General features: G+C 31.6%; 1 protein-coding gene across 4 annotated transcripts in view; it reads left to right on the top strand.

Annotated features, from left to right (window-relative positions):
* Positions 1-13,820, top strand: part of LOC113518274 (arfGAP with SH3 domain, ANK repeat and PH domain-containing protein) — a 57,301-nt gene extending 43,481 nt beyond the window's left edge. Inside the window, exons 6-17 of one of the 4 annotated variants that reach the window (XM_026903119.3) lie at positions 478-739; positions 1,151-1,375; positions 4,125-4,347; positions 5,502-5,682; positions 6,573-6,854; positions 7,211-7,330; positions 7,774-8,074; positions 8,460-8,630; positions 9,060-9,199; positions 10,786-10,836; positions 12,057-12,245; positions 13,246-13,820. In XM_026903119.3, coding sequence (XP_026758920.2) covers positions 478-739; positions 1,151-1,375; positions 4,125-4,347; positions 5,502-5,682; positions 6,573-6,854; positions 7,211-7,330; positions 7,774-8,074; positions 8,460-8,630; positions 9,060-9,199; positions 10,786-10,836; positions 12,057-12,245; positions 13,246-13,443 — 2,343 coding nt within the window. In that variant the 3' untranslated portion in view covers positions 13,444-13,820. Of the gene's footprint in view, positions 1-477; positions 740-1,150; positions 1,376-4,124; positions 4,348-5,501; positions 5,683-6,572; positions 6,855-7,210; positions 7,331-7,773; positions 8,075-8,459; positions 8,631-9,056; positions 9,200-10,785; positions 10,837-12,056; positions 12,246-13,245 lie in introns of all 4 variants that reach the window. The other 3 variants (XM_031912969.2, XM_052892834.1, XM_031912970.2) reach the window with 3 other exon arrangements.
* The last annotated feature ends 4,669 nt before the right edge of the window (positions 13,821-18,489 follow it).

The raw sequence follows: 18,489 nt of genomic DNA, 5'->3' as shown, positions 1-18,489 counted from the left end.
TTTTTTTACTTTAAAATTACATGTACTTTTTGTTTGTAACACAGGTTTAAAAAGTAAATAATTATGATTATAATGGTGTAGTATGCGGAACTCTATTTTGTTTATTCATTGTGATACGCGTAAATGTAAATATATATATATATTATAATGGTACTCGTATTTACATAAAGGCATCCGCAGAATACCAGTGTTGTTGACATCGTCGTCATGCCATTATGTTGAGCAAAGACTTATTTGATACACCGCATTTTGTTGGTAAAATTGTTAGTTACGTATGCATTTTCATTTGTGTGTTATCAAATAAATATGTTTTCTTTTTTTATTGCAAGAAATCTCTGTCATTCGAATGTGTGTTATATTACCATAGTCATTTAAAAAAAATTATTATATATATATATATATATATATATATATATATATATATATATATATATATATATATATATATATGGATATATTTTAACCATTGCATTTCAGGTAGCTTCGTCCGTCGGTGGTTACTCTCTTCATCAACTACAAGGCGATAAACAACATGGTGTGTCGCGTAGTGGATATTTGCTCAAAAAATCAGAAGGGAAAGTCCGGAGGGTGTGGCAAAAGCGACGGTGTCGGGTCACGGCTGAAGGTTTTCTAGACATATTCCACGCGGATGAAAACAAACCACCTGCGAGAGTTAATCTGTTGACGTGTCAAATTAAAGTAGCTTCAGAAGACAAGAGGGCGTTTGATCTAGTCTCATGTTAGTATTATTCTGTATGATTAATTTCCATGAAACACTTACGGATTATTATCATATTAATATCGTAAGGCGTTATCCTATTTTATATATTCTCACTTCTATTATGAATAAGCATTGCGTGCATTATATTTTCGGTCAGCGCAATCTTTTAAATGGTATCCGATACACTAGCCTTTTATAGTCATTGATTAAATAAATAGATAGATAGTGTGATCTGTAATATCTATATACAATATACTTATATATCATATATATTATATACTTATAACTTAACAGTTTCATATCAATCTATTTTTCATTTTTTTACAAGTATTGAGGGATATATAAAATTATTATGAAACAGTATATTCAAATGAAGATGAAGCGTCTAAAATTTAGTTATTTGAATTTATTTATTATTTTTCGTTTCAGATAATCGTACCTATCATTTTCAAGCGGATGATGAAAATGAACAACGAGCTTGGACATCCGTCCTGATCAACTGTAAGGATGGTGCTCTTATGAGGGCGTTTCATCAGCAGGCTGGCGAGAGTAATGACTCGGGACATTCCCTGCTAGACCTGCAGCGGTCGATCATAAGAGCTGTGAGAGCCATGCCGGGCAACCAAGTTTGTGCTGACTGCAGTTCTACAAATGGTATGTTTTTTCTCATATTTTAGCACAATAACCATTTATAAAATAGCTTCCCTCGGAATTTAACTGTTTCCTCTTGTCAGGACAACTTATTTATGTCAATTTCTACAATAGGCTCTTCTGACTTAATTCCAGACCATAATTCTGTACTTCTAATCTTCTTCCTCTATTTCTTCTTTACTTCCTTTTAGAATGGATTTTGTAAAGTCGTCATGTTGTGTTGTCAGGCCTAATAACTTTCTTCTGTTTTCGATCATTTTAAATACAGAAATATGTATTTAAAAATTTTGGTTTATTTATGATATTCATGTAATTTTTTCAGTATCTTGTTTGATATTTTCTCTTATTCTTATTATTTGCCTCTATCTATTACTATACGAGGTCTGTCCGGAAAGTTCGTATAAAAGTGTTCTGGAATGCGAGAAAGAGGAGTGGGGAGGCCAGGTAAGCGCAGGACCCCTTCCTTATGTCCCTAACAATGCTTCAGTTCTGGTCTGACCGCCGTGCGGTGCGAACTTCTGTGAAGTTACCTCTTAACGAAACCCCGTCGGCATGGAGCCCGCTTCCGTTGAAGAGCAGCGCGTCGTAATCAAGTTTCTCTCGAAACTCGGCAAGAATGGCCGTGAAATTTTTGCCGATCTCAGAACAGTTTATGGGGATGATGCTGTGAAGGAACCAACCGTCCACAAGTGGCTAAAAAGATTCAGAGAGGGCCGAGAAAGCGTTCAAGATGACCCACGTTCATCCTTCCACTTCACATTCCGACGAAAACGTGGAAAGAATTCGAACTTGTGTTAATGGGGACCGTCGTTTAACGGTCAGATAAGAGCTTAATTTGGGCAAAACCGTGGTCCACGAAATTCTAATTCAAATGAAAAAAATTTGCGCCAAGATCGTTCCGTGAGTTTTTGAGTATTCCATTACGGTTGATTCTTCTTGTTCCCAAAAACCAAATTGGTACTTCGGGGGCGGCATTTGGGGGACATAAATGAGATAAAAAAAGCTACGACGGGGCAGCTGAGAAACCTACAACCAGAGGACTTTCAAGGAGCCTTCTCACAGTGGAAACGGCGTTGGCACAAGTGCATTATGTCACAGGGGGAGTACTTTGAAGGGGATAAAATTGATTTACCTGAATAATTGTAAAATAAAATTTTTAAAAAACTTTTATACGTACTTTCCGGACAAACCTCGTATTTCAAATGTTTAAACAACCATATTTCGTTATTTTTGTTTCATTATCCATGTTTAAATTTTATTGTTATAAAATAATAGTCTATGAAATAATCATAATGCTATAACGATTTTTTTACATATAAGTAATATGTACTTTATATAGTGTATGTTTAATTTATGCGATATGAACGTACATTCTATTATTAGTGTGGCATAAACATGATACTGGTTTCTATTTGGTATTTTAATTACAAATCAATTTATAGTCAATGAGTGTTGTGTATTCATACCACATTATACATATCTGGTTTTAACTTTTTTATCTGTATTAATTGTATAAAACTGACTAATAGCAAATTTATTAATAAATGTTATAATTATACAGATTTTTTTAATTATAAATGTGAAACTTTGTCAAGATTTGGATATCTTATACTAGTTTGGTACTATAGCTTGACGTCTAGAATATTGTTACATAGATAAAGCCGCGTGATACAACTAATCTAAATATAATTATTTGCATTCAGAATAGAGTTTGCTTTATTTTTTTAATCACGTCGCATTTTATGTCTCATGTCATAAGGCTTCAGGCAGTCCATATTAATATTAATGTGAGAGTTTATTTGTTTCCTAAAATCCGTCCAATCTTTTATCTAAATAATATACATGCTCAGTATCGCATTTAATATAAAATCATTAGTTTCCGTCTTTTTTAAACCAATAACAATTTGATTATAATATCAGTAATTCAATTGATGTCTAAGACTTTTTATTTATCAGTCGCTATATGCTTCTGATAAACTAAATAAATTTTCATAAAATAAAGACTAAATATGGATATGATATATTCCATATATTTGGCTTACTTTTTGTTTATTTTACCTATTTCAATAATTATTACTTAAGGCGTTAATTATAATTAATGCCTCAAGTAAACAGACGCATCAATAAAAATAATAAAATCATTTGAAATATGTTCTAATACATATTAATTATACGTATATTAATTGTCCTATAATCGAAACATTTTTTTTGCATATACAATGTGAAATTTACTATAATTTAGATCGAATAATACATATTTTTTAATTGATTATATACAACGTTCAACATAATTATGTGATTACGTATGTCTGTTCCTATTCGTTACTGTTATTCAATTTTATATCATATCGATTATACTGCATACGTATAATTGATAATACATATAACTGAATTATTACAAAGCTTGTAAATAAAAAAAATTGATATTTTTATAGACGGACTTAGTAATATTTATTCAGAAATTATGATATTATCAATACATGACGAATGCTAAGCTAATCCTAATTGTTTCAATAAATAATTCTTTTTTTGGATGAACATAATGCGTAAACGTGTAAAGTCTAATTTAATTACTTTAAATGATATTTACAAAAAAATGCTAACCATTATAATGTATCTCAGCAATGAAATACATTAGAGTTTTATATAACTAGGTAAATATGTAAGGAAACCATTTTCTGACCCTTGATATTCTATCTACATGTAATGATGTAAAGTTTTTAAATATTAATCGTCTAATGAATGTTTGCAGATCCCACATGGCTATCGACAAATTTCGGCGTAATAGTCTGCATAGAATGCTCGGGAAGCCATCGCGAGCTCGGCGTGCACATATCGCGGATCCAGTCGCTCACCCTTGACCGACTGTCCACCTCCCAGCTGTTGATAGCGCGGCATATGGGCAACCAGATGTTCAATGATGTTATGGAGAACACACTCGATGAAAGGGATAAACTGACACCCGAGAGTACGATGTGAGTCACGTTTTATTAAACTATAAATATATAAATATAATTATTTATACGATAAATTTAATACAGATTATGATAATAATTTTTATATATTTTATCCACATACAATGTAAGATGAAACTCTTTGTTCTCTAAGTTTTTTTTTGATGCGTGAAAATGGTATGGTAACCCCGCCTGCGCTAACGGGATACGCTGGCGGAGCACCAGTGAAGGGTGATCGATGAGAATGAAAACAGGCCAGTTAGCCCATCATGATTAATTCATCAGGAATTCACCATGATAGTTTCCAGAGGGAACTGCGAGGAGGTCGACCTGGTTGGGTATATTGCTAGCAATGGGACTCTCAGTGTCCATTATTAACAATCCCTTTCCCCCCGTTCTCTAAGTTTAACCCCTTCACAAATTTTTGTTTGACTAATCTTCTTACTAATCTATGCTCTATATTATATAAAGATATACTATTACTATAAATACGAAAGATTTTATTATTTGTTTGTTTGTGACAGATAAAAGCAAAAAGTATTCAATCAATTTTATAAATTTCACCTATAGGAAGCTGTATTATCAACGTCAGCCTAGGCCAATATAGGCTATATATTATTTTCGAAAATTCTATCTATCCGTGCAAAATTGAGTCAGATCATTTGGCATACTTTATGACATTTTAGGGTTCCGTATCAAAAAAGTGTAAAGGTATGCTAACATATGTTCTGTAATGAATAGTCTGATGTAATTATAGTTTATAAGAGTATATATCAATATTATAGATAAAATAAAACGATGTTTCTAACTGGCATCGATTTTGAGAAATAGTCAAAAACCTCCAAAAACAAATTAGTTATGCAGTGAAGTTTTTAACCACAATTATGGTACAAATTAAAGAAATAACGAATTGTATCAATATTAATAACTTTTAAGTGTCTATTTCATATTAATAATACAAATAAAAATAATTATTTATGTCATATATACTTATGTAACTCTCGGCGTGTGAGTTGAACTCGCACCTGATCGGTTTTTAAATTGCTAGTTGTTTTTTTATCAGTCTTGAAAGAAGTATGTTCCTATTGATAATACACAATTTTATTAAAAATATAGTTTATTGTTAATTAAAATTATTACTACATGTTCTAACTTACTATTGGTTATTTTTCTAGGGAGGAGCGTCTCCGGTTTATCCGCGAGAAATATGTGTACAGAGCGTGGGCAGCGCAGACATGTTGCGACGAGGCCGAGCGATTGTCCGAGGTGGAACATGCAGTCAATAACGGACACCTGCAGAATTTACTGCAAGCCTACGCCGAAGGTGCAGACTTAGCTGCGCCACTTCCTTGCTCTGTAAGTTCAAGCATATCTATCTCAAAAGGAAATGATAGGGCGGCCGATGAAAGCTTCAAATACATGGCGCATTGTCCTGTCAATGTTATTGATTGGTGTTTTATTCGAAGCCTACGTTTATTCGTAGTATTTTTTTGGGTTGTGGAACAAAATAGTTACTGTTTAGATAATTTAAATGCATAGTTATAGTTTTTTTTTTTTAATCCACTTTATGTATGAGATTGCCACTCACAAATAACAGGGAAACTATTTAAATTTTAAAATGGTTTTATTGTTTCTTTTGCCTTTAATTGGTTCTTATTTTATAGGTATATATTTTACTTTTAAAGTATTTAGTCTAAAGAACTTTACTAACTCAGTACAAAGAGCGATAATTCTATGAGACACTCTTTAGGTTGCTATCTACACATAAGTGCCTTAAAACTAATATATAAAAAAAAAAACATTTAAAAATGTGATCTGTGGTATATGACTTCATACAATATCTCTAAATTGTTACCGTGTATATATTTTAAGAAGCCTTTTATGATTTTTTCAAATATAGTTTCATTAATTACGTTATTATCTTCACTAGATATACACAATATACTAACGAAGCCTTTATACGGTTTCGGGACACAATAAAATGTCTTGTTTCTTATTTAAAACATTTGTATCTAAATTTATTATTTAGATACAAATGTTTAAAATTTATTACAATTTATAGTAAACTGTAACCTGAAATATTTTTTAGGCTTATATATTCAACTTTCTGAATAATTTTATCTGGTACAAATAAAATAAATCAAGTAATTCATTATTACGATATTCACTCCTAACAAACGGTAAATATTGCATACCTTGTCTATCACATATCTACGTCTATACATTTGTCTTTTTTTATATTTTAGGATTGTGGGGAAACAGCCCTCCACCTGGCCATATCCAGAGAGCTGGGCGACGGCTCCTGCCTCCACATAGTCGATTTTCTAGTCCAAAACGGCGGTTCCCAACTGCTGGATAAAACAATGTCATCTGGCATGACGGCGTTGCATTTGTGTGCGGCGACCGATAGAACTGAACCAATGAAACTATTGCTCAAAGCTGGCGCTGATTGGTCCATAAAGGATGGCAGTGGTCGAACCGCCTTGCAGATTGCCAAGCAAATGGGACATCACGCGTGTCAAGAATTGGTATGTAAAATTTTAATTTATTTCGTGCCCATAGAGTTCCGATAGGCATTGATTCAGCAGTGAACAATGTACGGTTACAATGATAAGGATGATTGTGCTGAGCTCAACTGATCGAATCATGTAGAAGCGTGCAAGACATCTGATCCTTATTTTTATTGAGGAAGTATAATTTTCTACAGCAATTTTCAAAAAGGCTCTCGTTCACCCGTTTTTGACTGTACCTAATACCCCGCGATATGTTTACCAATTTGGATAATTGTTTTTTAAAATTGATAGGGTTTATCCCTCGTATTGGTTTGATATTTTTTTTGCAGAGAAATATCTTTATTATTATCTATGTACTGTTTCTGTTTCAGTTGGAAAGTGTAGATAAGAGAGAGAAGAGTATATTTGAGAATATAAACGTAGACTGGAATCTATCTCATGATGATGGCTCAACTGATTTTTCTGACGACGATACTGTTATTGATGAAAGGGTAAGTTTTTGCTTTTTTGCAGCAGCAGCATATATATGCAAAATTAGCTGTACCCGGCGGCTTTGCTTGTGTGAATCAGTATATCCTGTTATATTAAAACATAATCTTACTGTGTATCAAACATCTAAATATCGTTACAAATTAAATATTAATGTAATTAAATATTAATAAAACATTAATGTTAAACATGATGATTTATGTAAAAGTTTTTTCATAGATATTGATTCGTTTTTTTTATATAATTTAACTATAATTTATTATATATACTTGACATTTTTTTTTTTTTATAATTTATTATATAAACATAACATCTAGTTTATAATAATAAATATGTATGGTTTCACGCCATATCCCACCCTTCAAAATGGCTTCACGGTTGAAACACGAATGGGACAGAGGTACCCAAGCAATCGAAAAATAATAATAAATATGTATGGTTTCAGCAAAATGGCAGTGTCACCCCTGAAAAGAAATGCCCTCGGTCGAGGCCACCGTCGTATGCGGGCGGTGCCGTTATCGGTGCAGGTGTAGAGCGACCCGACCGACCGGATCGACCCGAACGCCCTGACCGCCCCGACCGACCCGACCGCGCCGATCGGTCCGAACAACTCGATCGCGCCGATCGGCCCGACCGACCAGATCGTGGCGGTGACTCGCCAGTGCTTCGCTCGCGGTCTTCCACATGCGACTCGCTACACCACGCTCCGCCTACGCCAACAACATTGCCGAGGAAACCCAATGTTTGTGAGTATAAATTTCTAGTAAAAATAAAACATTTATAAATCAGGAAGACACTGAAAGGAGTTTAAATCACTACTAATGTTTATTTTTTTTTATATTAAAATATATGAAATTATAATAAAATAAATAAATTATATGTCATTATGAACAATCGATAAAAGAATGTGTCAAAAGTATTCTTAAAAAGTATTTTTTCCAATAATAGAAATTGAAATAACGCTAAAGTATAACATATTTCTAATTATTACAATTATTTTGTTTAACTCCACTTTTATCGCACGCATACCGATAACAGCGGGAAACAAAAGAATTTTTTGGTTATACAATTTAAGGTTCTGACATGGTAATGTGTAATAATAACTATTGATGTATCTAAACCTATCTCCAGATAACATTGGCAGTCTGAAGAAACGCGCAGCGCCGTTACCACCGGCGGTGGCGCTAGCGCACCCTGCAGTACATCCGCCTCCGCATCCAGCGACGCACACGACGTCACATCCGGCGTCACACCCGCGCTCCACACCCTCGCCTTCGGCCGACAGTGCCAGATCGTTACACGGTAATAACAAAATTTGGACAATTTCTGATAAATTGACATGTGTTTGAAATTCACATAAATGTGGAATGTAATTTTCAATTTTACCAAAATAATTAAAAGCTATATTTGTCACTATAGTAAATATTTTTAATTGAGAAAACAATAATTAAAAAGAAAAGTACAACCGAATTGAGAACCTCCTTTTTTGAAGTCGATTGATTATCGTAATGATGATTTTTAAATCCATGAAATAACAAATAATGTACATACAAAATTATAACTCATCACCATTATAACCACCACTCACCATATTCTTATTTTTTCTTTTGTTTTCGTTGTCTTATTCTTTTGTTTAAAGTTACCTGGTTCTATATTTTAATTATGATTTTATTATATTCCAGACGTTTTTATTACGCAATTTCTCAAACGATAATCTTGATTTCATAACAGTGTCTAGCGGCCTAGTGAAGCACCGTCCGCAGCAGCCGCCCCCGACACCTCCGCCGGCGGGGCCCGTGTGTCCCGCTACCTCTGCAGTATTACACAACGGGGCGATACACAGGGACGAGCCCACGCCGCCTCCTAGGAAGGTAACTAATTTCATAAACTTCATATTTTATGCTTTTTTGTAGGGATTATATTATAAATATAAATAAATGCCGCAACTACGTGTATTTTGTGTTTGCATTTTTAACTTTAAATGTAATAATAATAGAGCCTAATTGATTTTAATATCGTTTTGGAGTTTTTGGACATAAAGTTTATGTTGCTAAATGAAAACCGATGAAAATAACATTACAGATGATATTTTAGAATGAATTTTTAATATGATAGAAGTTTTATTGTGAATAAATTATTTTGTAATGTCAAGTAGTTAAATAGTGACATACTTTTGTTTCATTAAGTATTTGCAGCATTTATTTCTTTGTGTCCGTAAATATGACAATTGTTACTAAGACAGGTGCCATATTTACGGATATTTCGTCGCTGGTCTTCTACTGCATTAAGTGGTCACCAATCTCATCATTATCCGTCGAGTTTAACAAATACATTGCAATACAATGTGAATGTTTATGATAATAAATATGTATATGGAAAATCTGCAACGGAAGATCCGCTCAGTGTGGCGATAGCATTAGACCTACAAAATGGTGGCAAAGATTATTATTAATTCATTATTATTTTTAAGTTGATAATGTTGATATTTGTATGCAACAAAATAAACGGCGTTGGAATTCACACTGAAGCGTGGTAGCTTGGTATAGAGTTTGCACGTTGCTCAGTATGCCTTACCATAGGATAATTGCTCATTACAGTACTACGTCATTTTGCACTTCTCTGCTTTAACGAAGAGAGAAGAGATGAGAAGGTGCATATTTTGTCTAGTTGTATAAAGTACAAGCGAAAAACAACCAACTTAATGTACATTTGTAAGGGATATTTTTAGTAAAAAAATGTGAATATAAAGAATTGACAATTGATTGAAATAAAGTCACAGTATATTGTAATGGCCCCGAGAAGGAGGTTTATGTTCACTAGTGGACAGTTAAAGGTTGATATGATGATGATGATGATGATGATGTACTAATGAACACTAGTAATAATGCTCTAGGAATATGTGAGAAAAAAGTTGAGAATGGAAGGTGTGGATGTGTGTGTGTGATAAGTGAGTGGCAGTGGTGTGTGATTAGATTTAGATTTTTGAGCTGTGAAACTGTATTTTATATGTAAATTCCATACAATTTGGACTTTATCAATAGATATCGCTATAAAAATGTCCTTTGGCCGATGAGACAGAATATAATCTCTACAAGTATACATTTATAAATATAAATTAAAAAAAACGAACAAATATAAATTTGTTCGTTTTCTGCAAATTTACTATCTTTTTATAAAAAAAAAAATCTGTGGTAGCTTAGCAAGAGACGGCTTATAGTAAATTACAGGAATAATTATATTTTGCATTTATGCGATTATTATTATTATTATTAACTTATTGATAACAATCTGTAATGAAATTACTTATAACTAAATTGTTTTAAGGATTAGTTGGATTTATACATATATGTACAAATAAATTGAAGTATCTATTCTTATTGCTCTTTCAATTACGTGTAAATAATTCACCAACTAACATTAAAGAAAAAGTACATAGTTATATTTGTTTTTGCTTCAGAAGAAAAATAGATTGCACCTGGAAAAGGCTGTGAAAGCGAAACTGAAAAGGGTAACGACCTATGAGAGAGAAATTAGTGTACTCACTAGCTTACCCTTGTTTGATTTATGCCCTACGATTAATATTTGTTTTATCCCTTGGGACTTTGTTAATGTATTGTCAAGAGACGATATAAAATTGTAACAATGGACATAGACAGTACATGGCACTTTAGAACATTTAATTCTTGAGCACTATTAATGTTTGCAATAATAAAATATTGTGTTATTTTTTTTTAATGTCAAATCTCTTCTGCTTCTGTCGTACACTGACAATTTCGAAATGTACAGAAATTTTATTTAATATTTTTAGCTAGCAATTTTGGCACTGTTGATTGTCTTCACTCATGTTATATTCACTTGCATTTTAAATCTTCCTAAATTTTCCAGTTTATGTATAGTAAGGATATTATTATATATAATTTTTTCGAGTATTTGTTTCTGACTTGCCATGTTACATGTACCCCGAATTATCAGATGCGCAAATGTTTTGCGATGTGTCTCATCGTCACATACAATAATCGATTTATATTTTAAACAAAAAAGTCCCAATTTTATTTGAAATGGAAAATATTGGCAAATTTTGCGTAACTCTTGACAATTGGTTACTACACCGTAAATTATGCATTTATTACTTATGCACAATTTATGGACAGCTATTATCAACTGCATGTACTTAACAGCTTTTCAGCTTATTTATATTTTTTAATATCTAAAATTCCTGCCGTTTTCTCCATCCTTTGTGTAGAAAATTATACTCCTTATATAAATAGAAAGTTGATATAAAAAGGAGTTAATAATGAAAAAGTAAAACATTTAGTACCATACAATAATTATATTTGTTTTTTAATATAACTCGAGTTTTGTGAAATATTAACACAAACAATTTGCATGATGTGAAACACGAAAATGTAAATAAATATAGTAACTAATTCGAGTAACATTGAATTAAAATCAAATCTTATTTAACTTTTTAGTAAATAAATGTATACCGTAATTATATTTATAACACTATAGTTTATTTACCCTATAAATTTATAATAAAATCTTCCCTGTTTCTATATTGAAATATTTTTATATCTATCAGGCATCTTATTTCGATCTTCCAATAATATTTCCAAACTATAGCACGACACAATGCTTAATTTCGGCAATTAGCATTTTAGCTACTTGGTAGATAAAAATAAAGATTTTCCTAAAAAATGTGTATGTATAACTATGAATATTTTCCAGGAGTGTTCTAGTCAAGATTCGTCGCTGGAGTTGTGCGACATGTCGGATTCGTGTTTGGACGACAGTCGGCTGCAATTGTCGGACGGCTCGCGGTCGCGCGAGCGATCGCGCCGCAGCGACAGCCGATCTCTTGACGTATCCGACACATCCAGCGTTCACTCACGGTCACCATCGGCTTCTATTACAATGGTGAATTTTTTATTAATTGTTTTGAAAAATATCAGCGTACAATTTGTCACACTGCCTTACCCTCAAATGGTTGTCAGTTCGTAATTATACAAACTGACACGTATTAACGTACATATATTTGTATTCATGAGAATGTCGATTGCTATTCATTCTGGTGTTTTATATTATTATATTTGAAATGTATTTGGGTATTTACAATTATCAACTGATGGTAGCTATACTATGGATGCGAGACGTGAGTCACGTGCTCGAGTGATTTGATCTATATTTTTAGTAAATGCGGCCAGCTTTGTCTAAATTTTGAACCGACTTGTATTTATAATTGCAGTTTTATTATATATTATTTCATGCAGTTTTTCCCTAAGAATATTGTATCTAAATTGATGTTACTTTTTCACTTTAGGTAAACGTGAAAACGAAATTTCATTGAATTCGTTCGAGTCGTTTTCGACTAAAATGTTAATCATATAATATGTACACAAAATATTTGATACTGAACAACCATTCCTTGTTGATAGTTATACTATTTTCCGAATATTTTTAGTGCTGGAATGACCAAGTACTATTAATAGAAAATGTCGTTTTCTTATGGTATACAAAATTCTTTACAAACACTGGTTTGTTTTTCTATCATTGAATTATTTTGTAACATTACCTTTTTAACCCTTTGCACTCCGTTGTCGCTGTATTTGCGACATTAAAATGCTAACATCAAATCCACTGTCGCGGCTACGGCGACTCGCTTGTTTTACTGACTCAGCGCACTTAATACTTAGGTAAGCGAAATTCTCTGTATTTATCTTATAGTGTTTATAATATGTTTATTTTGTTTACATTATAATAAGTTATTGATAAGTTAATAAGTTATTGGTATCCACTATAAATTATAAGGCTGGAGTGCAAAGGGTTAAATTACGATGTTTATTATAATACTAATGTATCTTTAATTGAATCAAACCAATATTTCCCTATGCTCTATATAATTTTGTATGACTTTTAGATGGGTGGGCTGAGACGGTGTCGAGCGCTTTATGACTGCTCAGCCGATAACGAGGACGAATTGTCATTCCGCGAGGGTGAAGTCATTGTCGTCATCAATGAGCGCACAGAAGATGACAACTGGATGGAAGGTCAGGTTGAAGGCACCAGTCGCCGTGGGATGTTCCCAGTATCATTCGTGCACATGTTGCCAGACTAGGGCGAAATAATGACATGACTGTAATGATCACTTCTACAAAGAAGATAGGTCAAGGTCAGTAATCAGTGTTCACAAACCATTAGGTCGACGTTGCCTGTAACAGCTACTTATGTATAATGTTTTCGCTCTATACGAGTAACTATACAAGCAGTTAGCTTGATTATAATGTGTAACTTGAGATTTGTCAATAGAGATGTTTAATAATACTAAAATTTATGTTTAGGTCTTAATGAGACCCAGTTTGAAGTAAATGCTTCTTTTTATTGCGGCTACTCTAATATGATATTATCATATTATTGCTGCCTCTTTATATAAAATCAGTATGGTTTCTATTATTCTATTCAAAAAGGTTTTTATTTTTTACTGACAAAAATATACCTTTCGTAATATGATGTATTTTAGAATACATATTATATATATATATATATATATATATATATATATATATATATATATATATATATATATATATATATATATATATATAATAAAATCAAGTCGTTGTGACAAGTCAGTAACTTAATACTTTGGAAATATTGTTTTCTTAATAATCAATGTATCATACAAACTCACATAAATAATACCAATAAAAATCTGCGTATATCTTATCACATTAATTTGGCCTAAATTGATCTGCTGTTGTTCTGAAAGCTATGAGCTTATTTATTCTAGTGTTTTGTACACATTGTTCACTGTTCAATAATGGTTCTGTTTATACACACATTAGGTGTATCGCTGTTTTTCGATTAGTCATTAATCATAAGTATATTTAGGGTTATCACAGCTCACGCACGTGATATAACTAAGTGTATCATATCGACAAGATAATTCACAACGTGATGTGATAATACAACACCATAAATATCAAGTTTGTCTGTTTTTGTACACAATGTTTAATACTCATACATTTTGAAGAATCCACATTTGTATTTGAATATATTGAGATATTGAAAACATATTTATTTAATAAAATTTGCCTTTGATAAAAATAATAAATTTGCTTAATGCAATTTTTATTTATTTTATGATAAAAATGAATAAAATCGTTCATGCGGAGAGTTATTATAATATCCGGAAGATCTCTGTCTGTGTACAAAGATTTTTATTGAAAAAATGTTAAAATACTATATACAAATTTTAAATGATAGTAAATGTGTTCAATACTACTTCTAGTTTTTCTCGTTTTCTGAATACATAGAAAAAGTATTAATATATACAGATTACAGTATTATTGGCAAAATATTGCAACATTTATTTAGAATTTGCTTGCTTTAGGCATAGTCTGAAGGTATAACTTGAACATAATTGAGAAAGTTTAGTTTTAGATTGTCAAAAATATCTAAGGTTAAAAGAGGGTAGGTATTACCTCTTAATCTATGGTTTTATCTTACAATATCTGTATACACTTTGAATTAAACCTGCCAAGTCAAATTGCACAAACTTGGTAATTATTAAACAAATAATAACACTTGGTAATAATTAAAAACATTACACCACTGACTTGCCTACATTTACAGTGAGAGCACTAAAAATGGATTACTTTTTTTATATTAATAATAATGAATTACAGTATTCTTAGTAGAATTGGATACAGTCTAATTTACCTCACATTATACAAATCGATAAATTGCAGTACATGAGATTAATCACTGTAATCATAACATTTTTTAACCAATGTTCTCGAAGAAAATTAATTTAATTCTGTCGCTGGACTTACTATTGTTTTATTTTTATGGTCTTAATAATTATATAGATATAAAATTACAATTTCAATAATAATTATATAGAGTTATTTATTCACGACCACCTCCATGAAAACGAGAATTTACAATAAGCAACTTTAGCAGTAGTAAGACTACAAAATGACACCAATGTAGTAACATACGCCAGTAGCAAGTCCGTCCCAAAGCGGATATTTACTTGAATATTCAACTTTTTGAAAATTCGCTTCCATATTTTCTTTTGTAAAATGTATCTTTTATGTGTGATGTGAATGTATTATTTATGTGTCGTAGATTTACATTGTCGTAAAAGTGTAATTAAATATTAATAATTTGTATCTACCAACTATTTATAACTACGTATATTTGGATAAAATTTTGTGTTACAGCTAATATAAAAAAAAATAATAACCTGGCTGTTTTTTTAAACGACAACGAAGTATTAGTTATTTATCTATCTAGATGCTTATAACATCTTATAACAAAAAAGTATTATAGATTGAGACAACCAAGATATGACCCTGAAATATATAGAACGTAGAAGTGGTATTATTTATATAAATAATGTTGTAATTTTCCATGTAGAATGGTTGTTATTAGGGTCATTGTTATATTGTAATTGTAGCGTCTTATTGAATATAGCAGACATATATAATAAGCTTAGAATATAATCTCTCTTCTGCAAATAATTCGACATATAATTACAATATACCTAGGGTACGACAATGTGATACTTTTTACGCCGACAGGTCATCCGTTCTATTGCTGTCCTTAAATGACGACAGAATGCGATTAATCGCCGCAAAAAAAAGTCTCAAATGTTTATGTACCCAACTGGAGTATTTGTAGAGCTCAGGTTATAGCGATTTGCCAAAAATATATGTGATCAGTAGAAGAAGATATATATCAGCGACAAACTCTATCGGACCAGTGACTGTTTGTTGTCTAGTTTGTTCTCGTAGACTATATTGACGTGTCTTAGATTGTTGGTGCATGCTGTCTATAGAAGTTATGTTCGATGATTGAGATCGGAGACCAAACCATTGCTTTCGTGTCTACCTATGAATGCTATATTAATTGTAGCTAGAGACTAGTTGTTTTCTTTTTTTGTAATTTATATTTATAAATAAATAATATTAAAAAAAAAATGTATGTGGGTGTTATGTAATCATAGGGTATTTTGTAGACTTAGTTACCTATAGATATTATTATGAATAATATTGTAATGTAATACTTGCATTATCAAATTGTATTGTTACGTCCATTTTGATTTATTACGTTTAAATAATTCTTGGTTTCTGTTTCATCTAAGTTTTGGACCGCATAACCTTCCCAATTAGAAAAGTCGCAAACGATTGTATTTGTAGATATTTACATTACCACAGATAATATATATATATCCTCCCTTATGGGAGAGGCCTACGTTCAACAGTGGACTATTACGGCTGATATGGTATAGTATAGATAGATAATATATTTACTATATTATGATATGTGTGATAGCGTAATTTTTTTATTATACAATTCCACTTTTAAACCTTTGTAAAGGTATAAACTGTCTATTTGGTAGGCTAAAACGGACTAAAAATTTTTTACCGTATATTACTTAAGCTGTTATTTCCATTCTAATATGTAATCTTGTCAACATACTCTTTGAAATGATAATGAAACTGAGGCGTTACGTAAGATTTGCTTTTAATATTTAAAATTTTATATTAAATAGGTATGTGCATAAAATTACAGAATTGTTTCCGCCTATTTATAAACATAAAAAGTATTTTATTGGTATTAAAAAATTAATTACGTCTATTTCATAATTTCTATTTTTTTTAAGACTGAATTATAATTGCGTTAGTATACAAGATATTGCTTATTATTTGCAAGAAATATAGAAATGATATTAAATTACTAGCAGGTAATATTATTGAACCTGTCTTATTCAGTGGCATTATCAGTATCAATTATTGTCACAATATAATCAAAATAGTCGCTGTAGATTTGGATGCAAGCTAGTGTTTGGTCTGCGATCTCTGTCAAAATATAATATCAGATCTTTGATACTTGTTGTTACATGTTGAATTTTAAAACACTTCACGTTAAAAGCCTGCACAAAAGATGGACATTTTATCCGCGGTCAAAATTTGCCCAATTGTGAAATACTGAATAAATGAACGTTATCGCTTCTCGGATAATATGGTCGTGGCGCTGATACAGAGCAGCAACAGTTATACGTACCTGACCTTATAAATCATTACCAATACTCAACTGTGGTTGCCAACCTGCTTGCTAAGCGTGGCAACTACTGGCAAAACCCTTATGGGGGAAGCCTATGTTCAACAGTGGATAGTTAACGAATAAAATGATATTTGCAATTAATGCTAGACCCAGAATTTTTTTTTATTTTATAGGTGGGTGTACAGAGACGTACTTCCTGTGTAATTATACGAATAATATAATATAATGTTAGTATATATTTAAAAATACCTGCCTGTATGAAGTTCAACAAAACCAGTTTTCTAGATACCGATATTCCAAGCCCAGGTTGTATGTATTCAGTTTTATTGTGACTGGACCGGGTAGACGGGCTAATCATAAAGGGTTATTTTGTATGCGGTTAAAATCTCCGTCGTTTGCGCCGGCTATAATAAACAAAATATCTAAGTAATATAAATGTAGAAGTATCCATTGCCATTGAACAAAAATAATACAATTGTAATATATAAATATAATGTTATGCAAAATACATAATGTATACTCTACTACACATTCCCATTGTAATTAGTTGTCTGTATATTGTGTTCTTTTGTCGATTTCGACTCAGTTATCACCATATAAGATGATTTTTCTAGCATCGAACTCTATAAAAGTTTCGAATACTGTAGCTGGATTTAGAAGTCTAGAATGTACGATCCCATTTATTATTATAGTTCTTAAGTAATACCTACACGTTATATAGTTACCAACATAACTGCGCGCGTTGCCATAAATTAATATTATTCGAGAGTGAATGTGCTAACAGTTGTCTTTTTTTTTTTTTTATTTAATTCTATGGGTCACGATATTACCAGAAAAATCTATATATTTTGATACCTATAATGTCTGTGTATGATTGATGTGTATCTTCATGTTTAGCACTTTTATTTGTATTAGTTTAGAGAATTACCTAAATGTATTTGTAAAAATGTGATTAATTTGAAATGCCATGTTATAAATCTGCATGTAATATTGCTATATAGCAACTGTGTAAATAGACATACTACAGCATTGTGCATAGCGATTAGTACCTAAGATCTTAATTTATTATGTTAATGTTGATATTTCCTGG

The sequence above is a fragment of the Galleria mellonella genome, unplaced genomic scaffold (genome assembly GCF_026898425.1).
Source record: "Galleria mellonella isolate WM207_F2 unplaced genomic scaffold, CSIRO_AGI_GalMel_v1 utg171, whole genome shotgun sequence".
Lineage (NCBI taxonomy): Eukaryota > Metazoa > Arthropoda > Insecta > Lepidoptera > Pyralidae > Galleria > Galleria mellonella.
The sequence above is the reverse complement of the archived record's forward strand: the minus strand, read 5'-3'. Positions and strand labels throughout refer to the sequence as shown.